The following is a 25,000-nucleotide window of genomic DNA, read 5'->3' as shown; positions in this document are numbered from 1 at the left end:
CTTACTATATTGAAACCCCAAAATAAAAACAGCTTTAAACAAATTTCCAAAAGAGGTTTTATCCTCTCACACTCCATAAAAACAGTGAAAAATGGTTTCTCTTATATTACAAAAAGGACATCCATCTCCAACATCTGAGTTAATAACAGATACAAAAGCATTAACTGCAATGATGCCATGCAAAACCCTCCATTGCATATCCCCAGTACCCTTTTGTAACGGTGGCTTGTACAGTGCTCTCCATGCTGGCTTTACCTTGTCATCAATGCCCAATTTTACCCTCCATGGAGTGTCTTTTCTATTTTTCAATGTATCTTTATTCAACACCTTGACACACCCCCTACATAAGTCTTTCCCATTCACCTCATCCAAACCCACCTCTTCCAACCCTCTCAAATCCAGTAATAACGCCTTTCTTTCTGACTCTGGGATATTGGGTGTAATCCCTAGTCTTGCAAATGAGACGTTTTCATCTTGTACCTTCTTCTTGTGACTATTCAGCATACCCCGCTGTTCTGCTGACAGAGCCTTCCTGCAGCTTCCCAGCAGTTGTCCGACAATCCTTTCCGACCTCACCCCCAAATGTTCAGCCACCCGTCTTCCATCCATTAAAGGTGGGCCCAGCCATGGCCATTAACTGTTTTAAGGTGATGATTTTGCCCTTCACCAGAATCTTGGAGAAATGTGGAACAGCTGCAGTTGTACAATCCAGTCTTGCCCCGTACACCAGAGGTTCCTCCAGCAGCCAATGCACTGACTCCGCTGACATTCGTCTGGACACCTTCATTATGCTCCACACCCTAAGAAGGCCTCTGTAAAACGGAAAGCAGCAGCCCTACTAGCAAGATGCACAAGACCTTGTCCCCCCTCCTCTTTTGACAAATACAAAACACTTTGTGGAACCCAATGATATAATAATAATGGCCTGTATCTTAGCCAGAAGGCCAGATGGTGGCTCTAAAACTGACAGCCGATGCCACAGTGCAGAGGCAATCACATTGTTAACTATAATAGTGCGCCCCCTATATGACATACGCGATAACAACCAACGCCATCTTCTCATCCTCCCTTCCACCATTTCAACCACCCCAATCCAATTCATTTCCATTGTCCCCTCATCTCCATCTTCGTATATATATATATATATATATATATATATTGCTCAAAAAAATAAAGGGAACACTAAAATAACACATCCTAGATCTGAATGAATGAAATAATCTTATTAAATACTTTTTTCTTTACATAGTTGAATGTGCTGACAACAAAATCACACAAAAATTATCAATGGAAATCAAATGTATCAACCCATGGAGGTCTGGATTTGGAGTCACCCTCAAAATTAAAGTGGAAAACCACACTACAGGCTGATCCAACTTTGATGTAATGTCCTTAAAACAAGTCAAAATGAGGCTCAGTAGTGTGTGTGGCCTCCACGTGCCTGTATGACCTCCCTACAATGCCTGGGCATGCTCCTGATGAGGTGGCGGATGGTCTCCTGAGGGATCTCCTCCCAGACCTGGACTAAAGCATCCGCCAACTCCTGGACAGTCTGTGGTGCAACGTGGTGTTGGTGGATTGAGCGAGACATGATGTCCCAGATGTGCTCAATTGGATTCAGGTCTGGGGAACAGGCGCGCCTCCATGCTCTGGACACTACGCTGACAGACACAGCAAACCTTCTTGCCACAGCTCGCATTGATGTGCCATCCTGGATGAGCTGCACTACCTGAGCCACTTGTGTGGGTTGTAGACTCCGTCTCATGCTACCACTAGAGTGAAAGCACCGCCAGCATTCAAAAGTGACCAAAACATCAGCCAGGAAGCATAGGAACTGAGAAGTGGTCTGTGGTCACCACCTGCAGAACCACTTCTTTATTGGGGGTGTCTTGCTAATTGCCTATAATTTCCACCTGTTGTCTATTCCATTTGCACAACAGCATGTGACATTTATTGTCAATCAGCGTTGCTTCCTAAGTGGACAGTTTGATTTCACAGAAGTGTGATTGACTTGGAGTTACATTGTGTTGTTTAAGTGTTCCCTTTATTTTTTTGAGCAGTGTATATATTGAAACCCAATAGAGTGAAAATAATTCCAGTCGCTCTCACAATCACTCCTGCTTCACGACTCACTCCCAGCATGCACTCCGACGAGAGAGAGAGAGAGAGAACGAGAGAGAGAAAGCGAACGAGAGAGAACGAGAGAGAAAGAGAGAACGAGAGAGAGACAGAGAGAGAGAACGAGAGAGAGAGAGAGAGAGAGAACAAGAGAGAGAACAAGAGAGAGAGAATGAGAGAGAAAGTGAGAGAGAGAGAGAGAGACAGAGAGAGAACGAGAGAGAGAGAACGAGAGAGAAAGTGAGAGAGAGAGAGAGAGAGAGAAAGAGAGAGAGAGAGGGAGAAAGAGAGAGACAAAGATAGACAGAGACAGAGAAAGCGAGAGAGAGAGAGAGGGACAGAGAGAGAGAGAGAGGGACAGAGAGAGAGAGAGAGAGAGAGAGAGGGACAGAGAGAGAGAGAGGGACAGAGAGAGAGAACGAGAGAGAGAGAACGAGAGAGAACGAGAGAGAACGTGAGAGAGAGAGAGAGAAAGAGAGAGAGAAAGGGAGAAAGAGAGAGACAAAGATAGACAGAGACAGAGAAAGCGAGAGAGAGAGAGAGGGACAGAGAGAGAGAGAGAGAGAGAGAGACAGAGAGAGAGAGAGACAGAGAGAGAGAGAGAGAGAGAGAGAGAGAGAGAGAGAGAGAGAGAGAGAGAGAGAGAGAGAGACAGAGAGAGAGAGAGAGAGACAGAGAGAGAGAGAGAGACAGAGACAGAGAGAGAGAGAGAGAGACAGAGAGAGCGAGAGAGAGAGAGAGAGAGAGAGCTTGTTTGTTTGTGTGTGTAACGTACCTATACTGAACTCCAATGGTGCCAGTTTAGCATCAACTACAGTGGTTTCTGCATTCCCGACAGAATTCACAGCGGCATTCCCGGCGTTATTCCCGGCTGTATCCATGAGTTGTGTCCGGAGGTGTCTGATCCGGTTGGTTAACCCCTCAGAGTTAGCTTCTCTCAGAGCCACCAGCCAGGAGTTAACCTCACCTGAACTCACACACTCTACATACACACCTCGCTCTCCACTGTCAAACCCTACACACGCACAGAGAGAGAGAGAGAGAGACAGACAGAGAGAGACAGAAACAGAGCGAGAGAATTAGGCCAATACCCACTAATTATCAAAATCCAGAAAAGAGCCGTTAAATTCTATAACCACTTAAAAGGAAGCGATTCCCAAACCTTCCATAACAAAGCCATCACCTACAGAGAGATGAACTTGGAGAAGAGTCCCCTAAGTAAGCTTGTCCTGGGCCTCTGTTCACAAACACAAACAGACCCCACACAGCCCCAGGACAACAACACATTTAGACCCAACCAAATCATTAGAAAACAAAAAGAGAATTACTTGACACATTGGAAAGAATTAACAAAAAAACAGAGCAAACTAGAATGCAATTTGGCCCTAAACAGAGAGTACACAGTGGCAGAATACCTGACCACTGTGACTGACCCAAACTTAAGGAAAGCTTTGACTATGTACAGACTCAGTGAGCATAGCCTTGCTATTGAGAAAGGCCGCCGTAGGCAGACCTGGCTCTCAAGAGAAGACAGGCTATGTGCACACTGCCCACAAAATGAGGTGGAAACTGAGCTGCACTTCCTAACCTCCTGCCAAATGTATGACCATATTAGAGACACATATTACACAGACCCACAAATAATAAAAAAACAAATCCAATTTTGATAAACTCCCATATCTATTTTTCACTTTTGTTTACTATCTACTTCACTTGCCCTTAAATTGAATTGAGAGAGAGAGAGAGAGAGAGAGAGAGAGAGAGAGAGAGAGAGAGAGAGAGAGAGAGAGAGAGAGAGAGAGAGAGAAAGAAAGACAGAGAGAGAGAAAGAGAGAGAGAGACAGAGAGACCGAGAGAGAGAAAGCAAGAGAGAGAGAGAAAGAGAGAGAGAAAGAGAGGTCATGCTCAACATGAGCTCCTGATTTTTTTAGTTTTTAGAATGAGATAAACCCTCGAATCTAAAAAGAATTCAAGGCAAGAAGTGATGAACAACAACTCTATTAAATCAGAATAGGAAAAAAAGTAACTTTGCGCCTCAAATTAAGAAGTTTTGACTCTCGCTAGCTAGCTACACAACAAAAACCTAGCCAGCAGGCTAGCAAGCCAGCCAGAAAACTGAGCTAGGACAAACCTAGCAAGGGGAGTTAATACAACTACATCAAACGACCAAACTGAGTGAGTATATCAAAAAGAAGTACGGACTCTAACTTTAAACATATCTTCTGTTTTTGTGTGTGAAGGTTTTTTCACTATTTTTGCTGGTTTTTGAGCTAAACAGGAGCTAGCTAGCAACAGCAGCAGACAAACACAACTGGTTGCCATGGCAACGGTGCAGCAGAACAGAGCAGCAGCAGCAGCAGTAGCAGAGCCCACAGGCACCATGTCCCCACTCCCCCTCAGCGCTGAGTCCATTCTCTACCCTCCAGAGGCCACAGGCACCATGTCCCCACTCCCCCTCAGCGCTGAGTCCATTCTCTACCCTCCAGAGGCCCACAGGCACCATGTCCCCACTCCCCCTCAGCGCTGAGTCCATTCTCTACCCTCCAGAGGCCACAGGCACCATGTCCCCACTCCCCCTCAGCGCTGAGTCCATTCTCTACCCTCCAGAGGCCACAGGCACCATGTCCCCACTCCCCCTCAGCGCTGAGTCCATTCTCTACCCTCCAGAGGCCCACAGGCACCATGTCCCCACTCCCCTCAGCGCTGAGTCCATTCTCTACCCTCCAGAGGCCCACAGGCACCATGTCCCCACTCCCCCTCAGCGCTGAGTCCATTCTCTACCCTCCAGAGGCCACAGGCACCATGTCCCCACTCCCCCTCAGCGCTGAGTCCATTCTCTACCCTCCAGAGCCCACAGGCACCATGTCCCCACTCCCCCTCAGCGCTGAGTCCATTCTCTACCCTCCAGAGGCCACAGGCACCATGTCCCCACTCCCCCTCAGCGCTGAGTCCATTCTCTACCCTCCAGAGCCCACAGGCACCATGTCCCCACTCCCCCTCAGCGCTGAGTCCATTCTCTACCCTCCATAGGCCCACAGGCACCATGTCCCCACTCCCCCTCAGCGCTGAGTCCATTCTCTACCCTCCAGAGCCCACAGGCACCATGTCCCCACTCCCCCTCAGCGCTGAGTCCATTCTCTACCCCCCAGAGGCTCACAGGCACCATGTCCCCACTCCCCCTCAGCGCTGAGTCCATTCTCTACCCTCCAGAGGCCACAGGCACCATGTCCCCACTCCCCCTCAGCACTGAGTCCATTCTCTACCCTCCAGAGGCCACAGGCACCATGTCCCCACTCCCCCTCAGCACTGAGTCCATTCTCTACCCTCCAGAGGCCACAGGCACCATGTCCCCACTCCCCTCAGCGCTGAGTCCATTCTCTACCCTCCAGAGGCCACAGGCACCATGTCCCCACTCCCCCTCAGCGCTGAGTCCATTCTCTACCCTCCATAGGCCCACAGGCACCATGTCCCCACTCCCCCTCAGCGCTGAGTCCATTCTCTACCCTCCAGAGGCACAGGCACCATGTCCCCACTCCCCCTCAGCACTGAGTCCATTCTCTACCCTCCAGAGGCCACAGGCACCATGTCCCCACTCCCCCTCAGCGCTGAGTCCATTCTCTACCCTCCAGAGGCCCACAGGCACCATGTCCCCACTCCCCCTCAGCACTGAGTCCATTCTCTACCCCCCAGAGTCCACAGGCACCATGTCCCCACTCCCCCTCAGCACTGAGTCCATTCTCTACCCTCCAGAGCCCACAGGCACCATGTCCCCACTCCCCCTCAGCACTGAGTCCATTCTCTACCCTCCAGAGGCCATAGGCACCATGTCTCCACTCCCCCTCAGCGCTGAGTCCATTCTCTACCCTCCAGAGGCCACAGGCACCATGTCCCCACTCCCCCTCAGCGCTGAGTCCATTCTCTACCCCCCCAGAGGCTCACAGGCACCATGTCCCCCCTCCCCCTCAGCGCTGAGTCCATTCTCTACCCTCCAGAGGCCACAGGCACCATGTCCCTACTCCCCCTCATCACTGAGTCCATTCTCTACACTCCAGAGGCCACAGGCACCATGTCCCCACTCCCCCTCAGAGCTGAGTCCATTCTCTACCCTCCAGAGGCCACAGGCACCATGTCCCCACTCCCCCTCAGCGCTGAGTCCATTCTCTACCTTCCAGAGGCCACAGGCACCATGTCCCCACTCCCCCTCAGAGCTGAGTCCATTCTCTACCCTCCAGAGGCCACAGGCACCATGTCCCCACTCCCCCTCAGCACTGAGTCCATTCTCTACCCTCCAGAGGCCCACAGGCACCATGTCCCCACTCCCCCTCAGCGCTGAGTCCATTCTCTACCCTCCAGAGGCCCACAGGCACCATGTCCCCACTCCCCCTCAGCGCTGAGTCCATTCTCTACCCTCCAGAGGCCACAGGCACCATGTCCCCACCCCCCCCTCAGCGCTGAGTCCATTCTCTACCCTCCAGAGGCCCACAGGCACCATGTCCCCACTCCCCCTCAGCGCTGAGTCCATTCTCTACCCTCCAGAGGCCACAGGCACCATGTCCCCACTCCCCCTCAGCGCTGAGTCCATTCTCTACCCTCCAGAGGCCACAGGCACCATGTCCCCACTCCCCCTCAGCGCTGAGTCCATTCTCTACCCACCCCAGAGGCTCACAGGCACCATGTCCCCACTCCCCCTCAGCGCTGAGTCCATTCTCTACCCTCCAGAGGCCACAGGCACCATGTCCCCACTCCCCCTCAGCACTGAGTCCATTCTCTACCCTCCAGAGGCCACAGGCACCATGTCCCCACTCCCCCTCAGCACTGAGTCCATTCTCTACCCTCCAGAGGCCACAGGCACCATGTCCCCACTCCCCCTCAGCGCTGAGTCCATTCTCTACCCTCCAGAGGCCACAGGCACCATGTCCCCACTCCCCCTCAGCGCTGAGTCCATTCTCTACCCTCCATAGGCCCACAGGCACCATGTCCCCACTCCCCCTCAGCGCTGAGTCCATTCTCTACCCTCCAGAGGCACAGGCACCATGTCCCCACTCCCCTCAGCACTGAGTCCATTCTCTACCCTCCAGAGGCCACAGGCACCATGTCCCCACTCCCCCCCTTCAGCACTGAGTCCATTCTCTACCCCCCAGAGTCCACAGGCACCATGTCCCCACTCCCCCTCAGCACTGAGTCCATTCTCTACCCTCCAGAGCCCACAGGCACCATGTCCCCACTCCCCCTCAGCGCTGAGTCCATTCTCTACCCTCCAGAGGCCACAGGCACCATGTCCCCACTCCCCCTCAGCGCTGAGTCCATTCTCTACCCTCCAGAGGCCACAGGCACCATGTCCCCACTCCCCCTCAGCACTGAGTCCATTCTCTACCCCCAGAGTCCACAGGCACCATGTCCCCACTCCCCCTCAGCGCTGAGTCCATTCTCTACCCTCCAGAGGCCCACAGGCACCATGTCCCCACTCCCCCTCAGTGCTGAGTCCATTCTCTACCCTCCAGAGGCCCACAGGCACCATGTCCCCACTCCCCCTCAGCACTGAGTCCATTCTCTACCCCCCAGAGGCCACAGGCACCATGTCCCCACTCCCCCTCAGCACTGAGTCCATTCTCTACCCTCCAGAGCCCACAGGCACCATGTCCCCACTCCCCCTCAGCACTGAGTCCATTCTCTACCCTCCAGAGGCCATAGGCACCATGTCTCCACTCCCCCTCAGCGCTGAGTCCATTCTCTACCCTCCAGAGGCCACAGGCACCATGTCCCCACTCCCCTCAGCGCTGAGTCCATTCTCTACCCCCAGAGGCTCACAGGCACCATGTCCCCCCTCCCCCTCAGCGCTGAGTCCATTCTCTACCCTCCAGAGGCCACAGGCACCATGTCCCTACTCCCCCTCAGCACTGAGTCCATTCTCTACCCTCCAGAGCCCACAGGCACCATGTCCCCACTCCCCCTCAGCACTGAGTCCATTCTCTACCCTCCAGAGGCCACAGGCACCATGTCCCCACTCCCCCTCAGCACTGAGTCCATTCTCTACCCTCCAGAGGCCACAGGCACCATGTCCCCACTCCCCCTCAGCACTGAGTCCATTCTCTACCCTCCAGAGGCCACAGGCACCATGTCCCCACTCCCCCTCAGCACTGAGTCCATTCTCTACCCTCCAGAGGCCACAGGCACCATGTCCCCACTCCCCCTCAGAGCTGAGTCCATTCTCTACCCTCCAGAGGCCACAGGCACCATGTCCCCACTCCCCCTCATCACTGAGTCCATTCTCTACACTCCAGAGGCCACAGGCACCATGTCCCCACTCCCCCTCAGAGCTGAGTCCATTCTCTACCCTCCAGAGGCCACAGGCACCATGTCCCCACTCCCCCTCAGCGCTGAGTCCATTCTCTACCTTCCAGAGGCCACAGGCACCATGTCCCCACTCCCCCTCAGAGCTGAGTCCATTCTCTACCCTCCAGAGGCCACAGGCACCATGTCCCCACTCCCCCTCAGCACTGAGTCCATTCTCTACCCTCCAGAGGCCCACAGGCACCATGTCCCCACTCCCCCTCAGCGCTGGGTCCATTCTCTACCCTCCAAAGGCCACAGGCACCATGTCCCCACTCCCCCTCAGCGCTGGGTCCATTCTCTACCCCCCAGAGCCCACAGGCACCATGTCCCCACTCCCCCTCAGCGCTGAGTCCATTCTCTACCCTCCAGAGGCCAAAAATGACACAACAAGGAAAGCTTTTAAACAGAAACTACTAAAGGGGAGGCCAGAAACCCTTTTCGCAGACCTCGACAAAAACGGTGATGTGAGTAATCTCACCTTTCTCACTGACCAGCCAAATGCATGGCGCTCAGCAGTCTGCTCTCACTACCCATCCGTAAAGAAAGAGGGAATCTGTAACGGGTGGAAGCTGAAAGTCAAAGAGACAGATGACCCTGACAGCACCATGATAACAATCAACCTCTACAAGACTGGGACTGTCATGGTGCAAGGTAACCTTAGGCTGTTTGAAACAGACTTTCAGACCGTTAAGGAGAGAGCAGAGAGAGAGAGAAGGACACCACCAGTGACATGCCCTCCCACAAGACAAACTCCACCAACACCACCCTCACCCCCACTATCCCCACCCAAAAAGGCACATCCAGCACCTCTCTTCCCACCATAGTGGAGGACACGCCACAGGAGGAGAGCGACCCCCTCAGTGCAGAGCAGGCTCAGGCCCTCCTCACCACCATGGCTGCCATGAGGGATCAGTTCACCACACTGGAGGGAGAGGTGGACCTGCTCAGGGAGAGTGTGAGCAAACAGCAACCAGACATCCACACCTTAGAGGAGCTCCTAACCAAGGTGCGGACAGAGCAGGGCAGCAGCCTTGCAACACAGCTGAAAGAGGTTCAGCAAGAGAGAGACGGACTCAAGAGAGAGCTGGCTGATCTAACAAAGGAGGTGAGAGAGCTCCAAAAAGCCAGGCAGAGCAGTAATAAGGAGCTGACCACACTAAGAGAGGAGCTGCAGGAGAGAAAGAGAACAGAGGACAGGCTGCAGGAGCAGCTAGATCACCACTCTATGACCTGCCATCACACAGTAGAGGAGCCCACCTCAACCAGCCAGGCCTCCCCAGCCCTGCCTGCTGCATGCCTCCCCCCAGCCCCCAGAACAGCCTCCCACTGACAGCGGCACCGGCACAGACCAGCCACACCCCAGCTCCAACACCCACCAGCCCCAACTCTACCCCCTCCAGTCCAGAGGAAACACTGGCTGAGATCGTCCTGTTGATGGACTCAAATGGGAAGTTTGTTCAGGAGAAGAAACTTTTCCCTAGACACAAAACGAGAAAGGTGTGGTGCCCAACAACGCAGATTGCCATGGCGCTGCTTGATAAGGCCCAGCTCGGGTCGCCAAGCCACATAATCATACACACCGGAAGCAACGACCTGCGTGCTTAGCAGGAGAGGGTGGCGACTTCACTACGGGGAGTGATTGAGAAGGCCTCCGCAATCTTCCCCAACTCAAGGATCGTGGTGTCAACCCTTCTACAGAGGAAGGACTTCCACCCTGCCACAATCCAAAGAATAAACGCCAGCCTCTCCCGGGACTGTGCCCTGCGACCCAATGTACACCTGGCCCACCATCCCACCCTCGATCTGGACTGTCTCTATGACCATGTTCACCTGTACAGGGAGACAGTCCCCATCCTTGCCAAGACTCAAGGACGTCGCTTTAAACCGCATCCCGACCTCTCCACCCAGGAACAGCGGAGCAATCTCCACCCCCCCCGAGATCACCGAGACAACACCCCGGACCAGCACCCTGGACCCCCCAGCCTCGGCCACAGCACCACTGTTACGGATACAGGTATCCTGTGTTTTTGTGTGTTTCTCTCCTTCTGCCCTAATCACAGGTGTCCTGTATGTTCCTGATTGGTGGTCGTTGAGGTGTCTGCTGATTGGACCAATCAGTGAACATTCCTGTGCATTGCACCACCTGTTACTCGTTTGTTCAATCACACATCCCATTGTATAAAAACCAGTCTTGTGTTTGTTGAGAGAGAGAGAGAATATTTCCGTATGTGAGTATGGACACGGTGGTGTCCTGTTTTTGATTACTCACTAAGTTGCTGTTTACTATGATTGGTAATTCTGTTAGACTACTGTTTTGTATGTGAGTAATGGATACTGTGATGTCCTTTGTTTAGAGTACTCACTAAGTTGCTGGTTACTCTGTTTGGTAACTATTGTGTGTTTCTGGGAAAAGGGGAGTTTGAGCTAGCTGCCCTTGGGCATACATTTCCCGTAGAAAGAACTGTCTATACACACTAGTTAGACCTGAGCGGACCACCCACTGTATTTTTGTATGAGTAGCAGTAGCCTAGCGGTTCTTGAGGCAGGCAAGATCAGTTTAGGGGTGTTTTACACTATTGTTTCATTTCTTGGGTCCTGCTCAGCCCTTTTTCCCAATCCTTTACCGTGTGTTCAGAAATAAACCATTTGTGTTTGACGGTAGTTCATGGTAGTTGTGTCATATTTGTTCTCACTGTTCCATGCCACACTTATAATTTGCATGCATTATGTTACGGGTCTCATGTCCATCACCCTAGACGTTCAAAGCCACGGGGTTCGTAACATAAAGTGGGGGCTCGTCTGGGATCTATCCCATGCTACTCATGCAAATTAGTAAGTGTCTGGTTCAGTGTTGAGCTTGGCAGCTGTACTACCTGTTTTTTTTGTGTGTTCAGTAGTCGACGGCTCGTGTTGCTAGTAGGATGGCTACTTTTGAGTTGGAGGCATTTTTGGAAAACCCTACGTGGGAGGGTTTTGAGAATTGCCGTAGAGTGGATCTACAGGTTTTGGCTGACCACTTTTCTGCACCCATACCGAGGGGTTTAGTGAAAGCAGAAGTTAGGGAAGTAGTGCTAGCGATGTTGTTGAACGAGCGAGTGCTTGAGTTACCGCCGCCTGAGTCTGCTGCTCCTGTAGGGGAGGTGGTGGCTGTTCCTGTAAGCCCATCAGTGTCTGAGGACGAGGCTAAGGCTCCAGCCACATTGCCCCGTTATGACCCACTCTCCCCACTGACTGACAGTGATGCCAGGATCGATGTCCGCTCGACACGGCTCCAAATGGAGGCGGAAGAGCGGGCACAAATCAGGCAAGACAAGCTGGAGATGCGTAAAATGGAGCTAGAGGCAGAACAGGAGACGCGTAAGCTAGAGGCAGAACTGGAGACGCGTAAGATGGAACTGGAGATGCGTAAGATGGAACTGGAGGTGCGTAAAATGGAACTAGAGGCAGAAACAGCGAGGTTAGTCTCTGCTAATACTATGCCTGCTAGTGAGCCATCCTCCCCAGCTGTGTCGGCTGCTACGTTTGATATTAGTAGGCAGATCACCTTAGTACCTGTGTTCAGGGAGTCAGAGGTTGATTCCTATTTCAGTGTGTTTGAACGTATAGCGGTAGCATTGAAATGGCCCGAAGAGGTATGGTGCCTATTACTTCAGTGTAAACTAACAGGTAAAGCCCAAGAGGTTCTGGCAGCGCTACCTCTTGAAGACAGTTTGAATTATGAAGTGGTCAAAGCTACTGTTCTTCGTGCCTATGAGCTTGTTCCTGAGGCATATCGACAGAGATTTAGGTCTCATAAAAAGTCTCCTACTCAGACTTATGTGGAGTTTGCTAGAGACAAAGGAAATCTGTTTGACAAATGGCACAGTGCTAGTAAGGTAACTGATTTTAACTCTCTACGGGAGTTAATCTTGTTAGAAGAGTTTAAAAATTGCTTACCGGAACGCATTGTAGTTTATCTGAACGAACAGAAAGTATCCTCACTGTCGGAAGCATCTGTATTGGCAGACGAATTTGTGTTGACGCATAAGAGCGTGTTTTCGGCTCGTACGGAGAGCAGGGCTGCGGAGTTGCTAACTTTTAGTCCTAGTCGACCAGCAGTACATCCAGCACGCCCAAAAGATGTGCGTCACTGTTTCTATTGTCATAAGGTGGGACATTTGGTTAGTGATTGCTTTTTGCTTAAACGCAAACCGGGGATGCCTCAGCACGCCAGGCCGCCAACGGGTGTTGGGCTGATTCGATGCGGTTGTAAGGCCGGGAATCAAGACAGAGGCCTCATAGTGAATGTGGTTTGAAAGTCCCTGTCCCAGATCACAGTTATGAACCGTTCATTTTTGAGGGGTTTGTTTCTATATCAGATGACGAGCGTCTCAGCGTCCAGTTAGAATCCTCAGAGATACTGGTGCGGCGCAGTCGTTCATACTAGCTGATGTGTTGCCCTTGTCTAATAATACATATTGTGGTTCCAGTGTGTTAGTACAAGGAATTGAAATGGGATTTGTCCCAGTGCCATTGCACTTTGTGAACGTACACTCTGAGTTAGTCAGTGGATTGTTCAGAGTGGGCGTACGTCCTATGTTGCCAGTAAAAGGTGTGACATTTATAATGGGCAACGATATTGCCGGAGGAAAGGTGATACCCATATTGGAGGTATTGGATAAAAGTGACCAGTCTCTCTCCGAGGAGCTGGCACAGGGTTATCCAGATGTGTTCCCCGCTTGTGCTGTCACACGTGCTCAAGCACGACAAGTGGGTGAAGTGATAGATTTGTCGAACACGATTCTATTCAGAGAGTGTGACCCAGAGGATAGTTTGGGTGCTACCTCTGGTAAGCTGGTGCAGTCTGACCAACAGTCCAGAGAAAGGAAGAAGGATGTGGAACTTGTTGCTGAGGCCATACAGTTACCAGTTACTCGTGAGCAGCTGATCGCTAACCAACAGGTTGACATTAGCCTGGCTAAATGTTTTTCTAGTGTTGTCTCAGAGGAGGAGCTAAAGAAGAAAAACATGGCATACTTCATTGATGGTAATCTCCTCATGCGTAAATGGACATCCCATGTTGACGCTGGCGAAGATTGGAATGCTGTTTACCAAATAGTGATTCCTACAGCCTTTCGACAAAATGTTTTATCCCTCGCTCATGATCACCAGTGGTCCGGACATCTGGGAGTCACCAAGACTTATGATCGTGTTTTGCGACATTTCTTTTGGCCTGGCTTAAAACAAGATGTGGCTCAGTTCTGTCGGACTTGCCACACCTGTCAAGTAGTTGGGAAACCGAACCAGGTTATTTCCCCGCGCCTCTTTGTCCCATACCGGCCATAGGTGAACCCTTCGAACATGTGATGGTTGATTGTGTTGGACCATTACCAAAAACAAAATCTGGTAACCAGTTTATGTTAACAATTATGTGTGTGGCCACCAGGTACCCAGAGGCCATTCCTCTGCGAAGGATTACTGCTCCGGTGGTGAGTAAAGCGTTGATCAAATTCTTCTCAACTTTTGGGTTACCTAAGGTGATACAAACTGATCAGGGTACGAATTTCCTTTCTACACTGTTCAAACAAGTGTTAAAATCCTTGTCAGTTACACACCGTGTGTCAAGCGCATATCACCCAGAGTCTCAGGGTGCGCTTGAACGTTGGCATCAGACCCTGAAGTCTATGCTCCGTAAATATTGTTTGGAATCTGAGAAAGATTGGGATGAGGGAGTTCCTCTAGTTTTGTTTGCTGTCCGTGAGACAGTACAGGAATCCCTAGGGTTCAGCCCAGCTGAACTGGTGTTTGGACACACCATGAGAGGACCTATGAAAGTCCTTAAGGATCAGTTTTTGTCACAAGAGTTGTGTGTGAAAGAAAATGTGTTGGACTACGTTAGTCGCTTTCGTGAGCGCCTACATGCTGCCTGTGCTCTAGCAAAGGAAGCGCTGTCTTCCTCACAGAAACGGATGAAACGACACTATGACACACAGGCTGTTTCTCGTTCACTGCAGCCAGGTGACCGAGTTCTTGTATTGTTGCCTGTGCCAGGAGCGTCATTGTCAGCACGTTTCTCTGGTCCTTATGTCATTGAAAAGAAACTAAGTGAAACTGACTACGTGATACAGACTCCTGATAGAAAACGCCAATCTCGTGTGTGCCACGTTAACATGTTGAAGACATACCACACCAGACCCGTCACTCAGGTAGACAGTCCAGAGAAACTGGCCGAGTCGGCTGTCTCTATTGCTGCTACGGCTGTAGTGGGAGGTCATGTTAATGATGTGGACGGAGATGGTTTGGAGTTGCGCAATACTCAGCAGCAGTGTGCTAGATTGCCCAATTCAGAGATGCTGCTGTCTCTCCCGTCAAGCCTGATTCATTTAACGGACAGACAGTCAGATGATATTGTGAGACTATTACACAGCTTTCCATGTCTTTTTAATGATGTTCCTACATGTACAAATGTGTTAGAACATGACATTAATGTTGGAAACGCTGCACCTATCAAGCAACATCCTTATCGTGTCAACGTCTCTAAGAGAAAGATAATGAGGGGTGAGGTCGGTTATTTGCTGGAGAATAACCTGGCTATGCCAAGTTCAAGTCCTTGGAGTTCTCCGTGCATTCTGGTTCCTAAACCTGATGGGACATCCAGATTATGTACGGACTATCGGAAGGTCAATGCTGTCACAGTGCCCGACTCGTTCCCGTTACCCAGACTGGATGACTGTATTGATACTGTTGGTGCTGCTACTTATGTAACCAAACTAGATCTTCTAAAGGTTACTGGCAGGTGCCGTTAACCCCACGTGCCTCCGACATCTCTGCCTTTGTGACCCCAGATCACTTCCTACAATATGCTGTCATGGCATTTGGGATGCGGAACGCACCAGCCACTTTCCAACGCCTGGTTAACACAGTATTGGCTGGAGTTCCTAATTGTAGTGCGTACCTTGATGATCTGGTAATTTATTCAACTGAGTGGTCTGATCATGTTAACACTCTAAGGGTAGTGTGTGAACGTCTAGCAACCGCTTCTCTAACCCTGAACTTAGCAAAGTGCGAGTTTGGGAAGGCCACTGTTACTTATCTTGGTAAACAGGTCGGCCATGGTCAGGTGCGCCCTGTAGATGCCAAGGTCTCGGCTATAAACGCATTTCCCGCACCTACCACCAGAAGAGAGCTACGCCGTTTTTTAGGGATGGTTGGCTACTACCGTAGTTTCTGTAAAAATTTCTCTGCTGTAGTTGCTCCATTAACGGATTTGCTCAGTCCGGCGAGAACATTTGTATGGTCTGAAGGGTGTCGTACTGCTTTCAACACTGCTAAAGCACTCTTATGTAGTACTCCTGTTCTTGCTGCGCCAGATTTTGAACGACCGTTTAAACTGGAGGTAGATGCAAGTGCCAGAGGTGCTGGGGCTGTTCTACTGCAGCAAGACCAGAGTGGAGTGGACCATCCTGTCTGTTATTTTTCACGGAAATTTAACAAATGTCAGACAAACTATTCCACCATTGAACAAGAAGCTCTAGCTTTGTTGTTAGCTCTGCAGTACTTTGAAGTTTATGTTGGTTCCAGTGCATTACCAGTGATAGTTTATACTGACCATAACCCCTTAGTTTTTCTCCACCGGATGTACAACCAGAACCAACGCCTTATGCGTTGGGCACTTGTCGTGCAAAATTATAATTTGGAGATCCGCCACAAAAAAGGGGTTGGATAATGTGTTGGCAGATGCTTTGTCTCGTGTGTAATGATCTAGGTTTTTTTTGTTATTCCGGCAGGATGATTTGTGAATTTGGGTGTTGTGATAGTACGTGTGTCGCAAACCATTGTGGTTTGCTCTTTTAAGGGTGGGAGTGTTACGGATACAGGTATCCTGTGTTTTTGTGTGTTTCTCTCCTTCTGCCCTAATCACAGGTGTCCTGTATGTTCCTGATTGGTGGTCGTTGAGGTGTCTGCTGATTGGACCAATCAGTGAACATTCCTGTGCATTGCACCACCTGTTACTCGTTTGTTCAATCACACATCCCATTGTATAAAAACCAGTCTTGTGTTTGTTGAGAGAGAGAGAGAATATTTCCGTATGTGAGTATGGACACGGTGGTGTCCTGTTTTTGATTACTCACTAAGTTGCTGTTTACTATGATTGGTAATTCTGTTAGACTACTGTTTTGTATGTGAGTAATGGATACTGTGATGTCCTTTGTTTAGAGTACTCACTAAGTTGCTGGTTACTCTGTTTGGTAACTATTGTGTGTTTCTGGGAAAAGGGGGAGTTTGAGCTAGCTGCCCTTGGGCATACATTTCCCGTAGAAAGAACTGTCTATACACACTAGTTAGACCTGAGCGGACCACCCACTGTATTTTTGTATGGTAGCAGTAGCCTAGCGGTTCTTGAGGCAGGCTAGATCAGTTTAGGGGTGTTTTACACTATTGTTTCATTTCTTGGGTCCTGCTCAGCCCTTTTTCCCAATCCTTTACCGTGTGTTCAGAAATAAACCATTTGTGTTTGACGGTAGTTCATGGTAGTTGTGTCATATTTGTTCTCACTGTTCCATGCCACACTTATAATTTGCATGCATTATGTTACGGGTCTCATGTCCATCACCCTAGACGTTCAAAGCCACGGGGTTCGTAACAACCACCAACCTCAATGCCCACCACATCCAGCCCAGCTTCAGACCCACCCAGACGAGGCCTAACACCCCCCCACCACAGACCCACACCTGGAGGAGCCACAGCCCGGCAGACAGAGCTATGCACAAGCTGTGAGAGGAGCAACTGGCCCAGCTCCCACCAACGAAATGAGTGACATCAAACACATGCTGAGTCTACTATGCTCACATGTGATAGGCCGAGGGTCATGGTAAGATGAGCACAAGAACTCCACCATCCTCACACTACATCCACCCAAGTGGCATGACACAAATACTATCTTAAATGATAAACAAATCACATTTGCATAATAAGAGTTTACCTTAATTGAAAAATCCTAGTTTAATAGTTATTGTTGGATTTATCTCATTTTGAAGGTAAAGAAAAAACAGTTATGAAGTCTTTTTACGTTGCATGTTGGAATTTACAAGGCTTGAAGTCCTCTGCTTTTGGGCTAAAGAGCAGAAACCCAGACTTAAAGAAATTGATGATGTTGATATTGTAGTACTACAGGAAACATGGTGCAGAGGTGATGTTTCCACTGGCTGTCCACTAGGTTATAGGGAGATAATCGTACCATCCACCAAATTAAAAGGAATCACACAGGGCAGAGACTCAGGGGGAATGCTAATATGGTATAAATCTGAACTAACTAATTCAATCGAATTGATCAAAACAGGATAATTCTTTATCTGGCTAAAAATCAACAAGGAGGCTATCTTAACAGATAACAACGTCTTCCTCTGTGCCACATACATTCCCCCCTCAGAGTCACCCTACTTCAATGAAGAGAGTTTCTCCATTCTAGAGGGGGAGATTAGTCACTTTCAGGCCCAAGGCAACGTGCTGGTCTGTGGAGACCTGAATGCTAGAACAGCAGAAGAACTAGACACTATTAACAGTCATGGGGACAAACACCTACCGGGAAGCAACAACCTTTCCCTCCCCACATACCCCCACCAGAAACAACTATGACAAAGTGAAAAACTAAAATGGAGTACAGCTCCTGAAGCTCTGTCGAACACTGGGTCTGTACATAGTCAATGGTAGGCTAAGAGGGGACTATTTTGGTAGGTACACCTACAGCTCATCCCTTGGCAGCAGTACTGTAGACTACTTCATCACAGACCTCAACCCAGAGTCTCTCAGAGCCTTCACAGTCAGCCCACTAACACCTCTCTCAGAACACAGTAAAATCACAGTGTATCTGAGAAGAGCAGAACCCAACCATGAAGCATCACGGCCCAATAAATTACATGGTACTAAACAGACCTATAGATGGAGTGCAAACAGTACAGAAATCTACCAAAAAGCAATTAGTAGCCAAAAAATACAATCTCTCCTGGACAACCTTTTTAGCATTAACATTCTCCTACACCAATGAAGGTGTAAATTTGGCCGTTTGGAACATAAACTTTATATTTGACAAATTAGCCTCCTTGGCTAATCTAAAGAAACATAAGAGCAAACCAAAAATAATAGATAATGAAAAATGGTTTGATAATGATTGCAAAAATCTAAGAAAGTCATTGAGAAATATATCTAATCATAAACACAGAGACCCAGACAACAACAATATACGCCTTCAATATGGGGAAACACTGAAGCAATACAAACACACCCTAAGAACAAAAAAAGTAACAGCACATTAGAAATCAGCTGGATGTGATTGAGGAATCCGTAGAATCAAACCACTTCTGGGAGAATTTGAATAAATTAAACAAACCTCATCATGAGGAATTGGCTATCCAAAATGGGGATATGTGGAGAAATCACTTTGCAAACCTCTACAGCAATATAACAAAGAGCCCAGAACAACAAGATATACAAGAAAAATTACAAATCCTTGAATCAGCAGTCAAAGACTATCAGAATCCTGTGGATACCCCAATTACAGAACAAGAATTATTGGAAAAACTTTGCACTCTCCAACCCAAAATGGCCTGTGGTGCTGATGGTATTTTAAATGAAATGATCAAATATACAGACCACAAATTCTAATTGGCTATACTCAAACTCTTCAACATTCTCCTCACTGCAGGTATTTTCCCAGATATTTGGAACCAAGGATTGATCACACCAATTTATAAAAATGGAGACAAATTTGACCCAAATAATTACAGAGGAATTTGCGTTAACAGCAACTTGGGGAAAATTCTCTGCAGTATCATAAACAGCAGACTACATCATTTCCTTGATGAACACAACGTCCTAAGCAGAAGCCAGATTGGATTTGTAAAAAATTATCGTACAACAGACCACATTTACACCCTCCAGACTCTAATTGACAATCAAGTTAATCAAAACAACGGCAAAATCTACTCGTGTTTTGTAGACTTCAAGAAAGCATTTGATTCAATTTGGCACCAAGGTCTTTTTTACAAACTAATAGAAAGTGGTATTGGAGGGAAAACATATGATGTTATTAAATCAATGTACACTAAAAACAAATGTGCGATTAAAATCGGCAACAAGCAAACATACTTCTTCTCTCAGGGACGTGGAGTGAAACAGGGCTGCCCAATAAGTCCAACACTATTTAACATCTACATTAATGAATTGGCAAAAACATTAGAAGAATCGTCAGCACCTGGTCTCACCCTACACAACACTGAAATCAAGTGTCTGCTGTACGCAGATGACCTGGTGCTACTGTCTCCCACTAAGGAGGGGTTACAGCAGCATCTAGATCATCTGCACAGATTCTGTCAGACCTGGGCCCTGACCGTTAATCTAAAAAAAACGAATATAATGATATTCCAAAAAAGGTCAGGAAATCAGGATGACAAATATAAATTCTATTTGGACACAGTTCTATTAGAACACACCAAAAATTACACATATCTAGGACTAAATATCAGCAACACAGGTAGTTTTCACATGGCTGTGAATGAGCTGAGAGACAAAGCAAGAAGAGCATTCTATGCCATTAAAAGGAATATTAAAATCGAAATTCCAATTAGAATCTGGCTCAAAATTTTCCAATCAGTTATAGAACCAATTGCTCTATGTGGCAGCGAAGTATGGGGTCCGCTCTCTAATACTGAATTTACCAAATGGGACAAACATCCAATCGAAATACTGCATGCAGAGTTTTGCAAGACTGTATTGCAAGTGCAAAGAAAAACTCCAAGTAACGCATGTAGAGCAGAATTGGGCCAATACCCCCTCCTTATTCGAATAGAAAAAAGAGCCATCAAATTTTACAACCATCTAAAAACAAGTGACCCCAAAACATTCCATCACACAGCTCTACTATGTCAAGAGATGAAACAAGAGAAGAGTCCCCTCAGCCAGCTGGTTCTGAGGCTCAGTTCACTAACCAAAACCAACCTCATAGCGCCTCAGGACAGCACTCAGAAAATCTGGCCCAACCAAATCATCACAAAGCAAAAAGATAAATATATCACCTATTGGAAAGACACCACAAAAAATCTAAGTAAACTTCAATGCTATTTGGCTCTAAACAGACAGTACATGGTGGCAGACTATCTGACCACTGTGACTGATAGAAAACTGAGGAAAACACTGACTAGGTACAGACTCAGTGAGCACAGTCTGGCTATAGAGACCGGTCGTCACAGGCAAACCTGGCTGCCCAGAGAGGACAGACTGTGCTCACTCTGCCCCCGGGGAGAGGTAGAGACAGAGCTGCATTTCCTACTACACTGTGACAAATACTCAGACCGAAGATAATCTTTCTTTCCCAAAATTATCATTCAGTACAAAGAATTTGAAACTATAAAAGAGGAAGAAAAAAAATGTGCAATTTTGGCAGCCAAATATGTGTCCTCCTGCCACAACATGAGGGACAGCCAGTGAAAAGTGTAATGTAATGTCAATAATATTTCCTGTTTTGTTTTGGCTTTCATACCATGTAATGTGTCTTCTCAGTCATGTTGAGACTGGTCGACTACTATTGCTTTAATGTATTGTTATTCTCATTAATATTGTTGTTGTAGTTGCTGTTAATGGTAATCCCATTTCCACTACTACTATTATTATTATTTTGCTGTTGGTCCCACCATTTTTGTTTTATCTATACTTTGACAATGTAAGTAATTTTACTTGCCATGTCAATAAAGTCTATTGAATTGAATTGAGAGACAGAGAGAGAGAGAGAGAGAGACAGAGAGAGACAAAGACAGAGAGAGAGAGAGAGAGAGAGAGAGAAAGCGAGAGAGAGACAGAGAGAAAGCGAGAGAGAGAGAGAGAGAGAGAGACAGACAGAGACAGAGAGACAGAGAGACAGATACAGAGAGACAGAGAGAGAGCGACAGAGAGAGAAAGCAAGAGAGAGACAGAGAGAGAAAGTGAGAGAAAGCGAGAGAGAGACAGAGACAGAGAGAAAGCGAGAGAGAGAGAGAAAGCGAGAGAGAGACAGAGACAGAGAGAGAACGTGAGAGAAAGCGAGAGAGACAGAGACAAAGAGAGAGAGAGAGAGAGAGAGAGAGAGAGAGAGAGAGAGAGAGACAGACAGACAGACAGACAGAGACAGAGAGACAGATACAGAGAGACAGAGAGAGAGACAGAGCGAGAGAGACAGAGAGAGCAAGAGAGAGAAAGCAAGAGAGAGAGAGACAGACAGAGACAGAGAGACAGAGACAGAGAGAGAGATCAGACACTAATATTAGAATAATAATCTAGACAGATCCTTATTCCTCCTCCTCTCCAGAATCTTTCTCCTCCTTCTCCCTGCATTCCTCCTCTCTGTATTTCTAATGATTGTGTACTTACTAATGACCAGTCCATTGTTGTTGTCTGTCTCCAGAACATGACATCGCTCCAGAACCAGCACCTCCTGTAGAGCAGAGCTCTGTAGACACACATCACATCAATCTGTATAGCATCAATCTCTCTCTCATGGGATTTTGATGAAGTTCATCTCTCTCTCTCTCTCTCTCTCTCTCTCTCTCTCTCTCTCTCTCACACACACATTGGGAAATAAACAATAAATATTAACAGTAAACATTACACTCCCAAACGTTCCAAAAGAATAAAGACATTTCAAATGTCATTATGTCTATATACGGTGTTGTAATGATGTGCAAATAGTTAACGTACAAAAGAGAAAATAAATAAACTTAAATATGGGTTGTATTTACAATGGTGTTTGTTCTTCACTGGTTGTCCTTTTCTTGTAAATGTAAATGTCTTGTGGCAACAGGTCACAAATCTTGCAGCTGTGATGGCACACTGTGGTATTTCACCCAGTAGATAAGGGAGTTTATCAAAATTGGGTTTGTTTTCTAATTCTTTGTGCGTCTGTGTAATCTGAGGGAAATATGTCTCTAATATGGTCATACATTTGGCAGGAGGTTAGGAAGTGCAGCTCAGTTTCCACCTCATTTTGTGGGCAGTGTGCACATAGCCTGTCTTCTCTTGAGAGCCAGGTCTGCCTACGGCGGCCGCTTTCAATAGCAAGACTATGATCACTGAGTCTGTACATAGTCAAAGCTTTCCTTAAGTTTGGGTCAGTCACAGTGGTCAGGTATTCTGCCACTGTGTACTCTCTGCTTAGGGACAGATAGCATTCCAGTTTGCTCTGTTTTTTTGTTAATTCTTTCCAATGTGTCAAGGAATTCTCTTTTTGTTTTCTCATGATTTGGTTGGGTCTAATTGTGTTGTTGTTGTTGTTGTTGTTGTCCTGGGGCTGTGTGGGGGCTGTTTGTGTTTGTGAACAGAGCCCCAGGACCAGCTTGCTTAGGGGACTCTTCTCTCTGTAGGTGATGGCTTTGTTATGGAAGGTTTGGGAATCGCTTCCTTTTAAGTGGTTGTAGAATTTAACGGCTCTTTTCTGGATTTTGATAATTAGCAGGTATCGGCCTAATTCTGCTCTGCATGCATTATTTGGTGTTTTACGTTGTACACAGAGGATATTTTTGCAGAATTCTGCATGCAGTCTCAATTTGGTGTTTGTCCTATTTTGTGAATTCTTGGTTGGTGAGCGGACCCCAGACCTCACAACCATAAAGGGCAATGGGTTCTATAACTGATTCAAGTATTTTTAGCCAGATCCTAATTGGTATGTCAAATTTTATGTTCCTTTTGATGTCATAGAAGGCCCTTCTTGACTTGTCTCTCAGATCGTTCACAGCTTTGTGGAAGTTACCTGTGGTGCGGATGTTTAGGCCGAGGTATGTATAGTTTTTGTGTGCAACTGGACCTTTTTTGGAACACCATTATTTTTGTCTTACTGAGATTTACTGTCAGGGCCCAGGTCTGACAGAATCTGTGCAGAAGATCTAGGTGCTGCTGTAGGCCCTCCTTGGTTGGGGACAGAAGCACCAGATCATCAGCAAACAGTAGACATTTGACTTCAGATTCTAGTAGGGTGAGGCCGGGTGCTGCAGACTGTTCTAGTGCCCTCGCCAATTCGTTGATATACATGTTGAAGAGGGTGGGGCTCAAGCTGCATCCTTGTCTTGCCCCACGGCCCTGAGGAAAGAAATGTGTGTGTTTTTTGCCCATTTTAACCACACACTTGTTTGTGTACATGGATTTTATAATGTCGTATGTTTTTCCCCCAACCCCACTTTCCATCAATTTGTATAGCAGACCCTCATGCCAAGAATCAAAAGCTTTTTTGAACTCAACAAAGCATGAGAAGACTTTGCCTTTGTTTTGGTTTGTTTGTTTGTCAATTAGGGTGTGCAGGGTGAATACGTGGTCTGTCGTACGGTAATTTGGTAAAAAGCCAATTTGACATTTGCTCAGTACATTGTTTCTCTGAGGAAATGAACTAGTCTGCTGTTAATGATAATGCAGAGTATTTTCCCAAGGTTGCTGTTGACGCATATCCCACGGTAGATATTGGGTTCAAATTTGTCTCCACTTTTGTGGATTGGGGTGATCAGTCCCTGGTTCCAAATATTGGGGAAGAAGCCAGAGCTGAGGATGATGTTAAAGAGTTTAAGTATAGCCAATTGGAATTTGTGGTCTGTATATTTTATCATTTCATGTAGGATACCATCAACACCACAGGCCTTTTTGGGTTGGAGGGTTTGTATTTGGTTCTGTAGCTCATTCAATGTAATTGGAGAATCCAGTGGGTTCTGGTAGTCTTTAATAGTTGATTCTAAGATTTTTATTTGATCATGTGTCGGAGGAAACACCGTTCAGCCTGCAGGTGCCCGGCCCACCACAAGGAGTCGCTAGAGCCAAGTAAAGCCCCCCAGGCCAAACCCTCCCCAAACCCTCCCCTAACCTGGCGACCCTGGGCCAAACCCTCCCCTAACCTGGCGACCCTGGGCCAAACCCTCCCCAAACCCTCCCCTAACCTGGCGACCCTGGGCCAAACCCTCCCCTAACCCTCCCCTAACCTGGCGACCCTGGGCCAAACCCTCCCCCTAACCTGGCGACCCTGGGCCAAACCCTCCCCTAACCTGGCGATCCTGGGCCAAACCCTCCCCCTAACCTGGCGACCCTGGGCCAAACCCTCCCCCTAACCTGGCAACCCTGGGCCAAACCCTCCCCCTAACCTGGCAACCCTGGGCCAAACCCTCCCCAAACCCTCCCCTAACCTGGCGACCCTGGGCCAAACCCTCCCCTAACCTGGCGACCCTGGGCCAAACCCTCCCCTAACCTGGCGACCCTGGGCCAAACCCTCCCCTAACCTGGCAACCCTGGGCCAAACCCTCCCCTAACCTGGCGACCCTGGGCCAAACCCTCCCCTAACCTGGCGACCCTGGGCCAAACCCTCCCCTAACCTGGCGACCCTGGGCCAAACCCTCCCCTAACCTGGCGACCCTGGGCCAATTGTGCGCCGCCCTATGGGACTCCCAATCACGGCCGGTTGTGATACAGCCCGGGATCGAACCCGGGTCTGTAGCTGTGCCACCCGGGAGTGCCAGTTTTTGCATTCTTCATCAAACCATTTAATTTTCTTAGGTTGTCTGCTTGACATGTT

At 48.3% G+C, this 25,000-nt stretch overlaps 1 protein-coding gene across 1 annotated transcript in view; it reads right to left on the bottom strand.

The window, feature by feature from the left end:
* LOC121554639 (type II inositol 3,4-bisphosphate 4-phosphatase-like) overlaps positions 1-25,000 on the bottom strand; it is a 71,079-nt gene that overhangs the window by 44,931 nt on the left and 1,148 nt on the right. The window contains exons 2-3 of the mRNA XM_045211754.1: positions 21,829-21,907; positions 2,894-3,133 (exon numbers count right to left, since the gene is read on the bottom strand). Of these exons, the coding sequence (XP_045067689.1) occupies positions 2,894-3,133; positions 21,829-21,907 (319 nt within the window). The remainder of the gene's footprint in view (positions 1-2,893; positions 3,134-21,828; positions 21,908-25,000) is intronic.

This window comes from Coregonus clupeaformis, chromosome 39, assembly GCF_020615455.1.
Source record: "Coregonus clupeaformis isolate EN_2021a chromosome 39, ASM2061545v1, whole genome shotgun sequence".
Taxonomy (NCBI): domain Eukaryota; kingdom Metazoa; phylum Chordata; class Actinopteri; order Salmoniformes; family Salmonidae; genus Coregonus; species Coregonus clupeaformis.
This window is presented reverse-complemented; position numbering and strand designations above follow the sequence as displayed.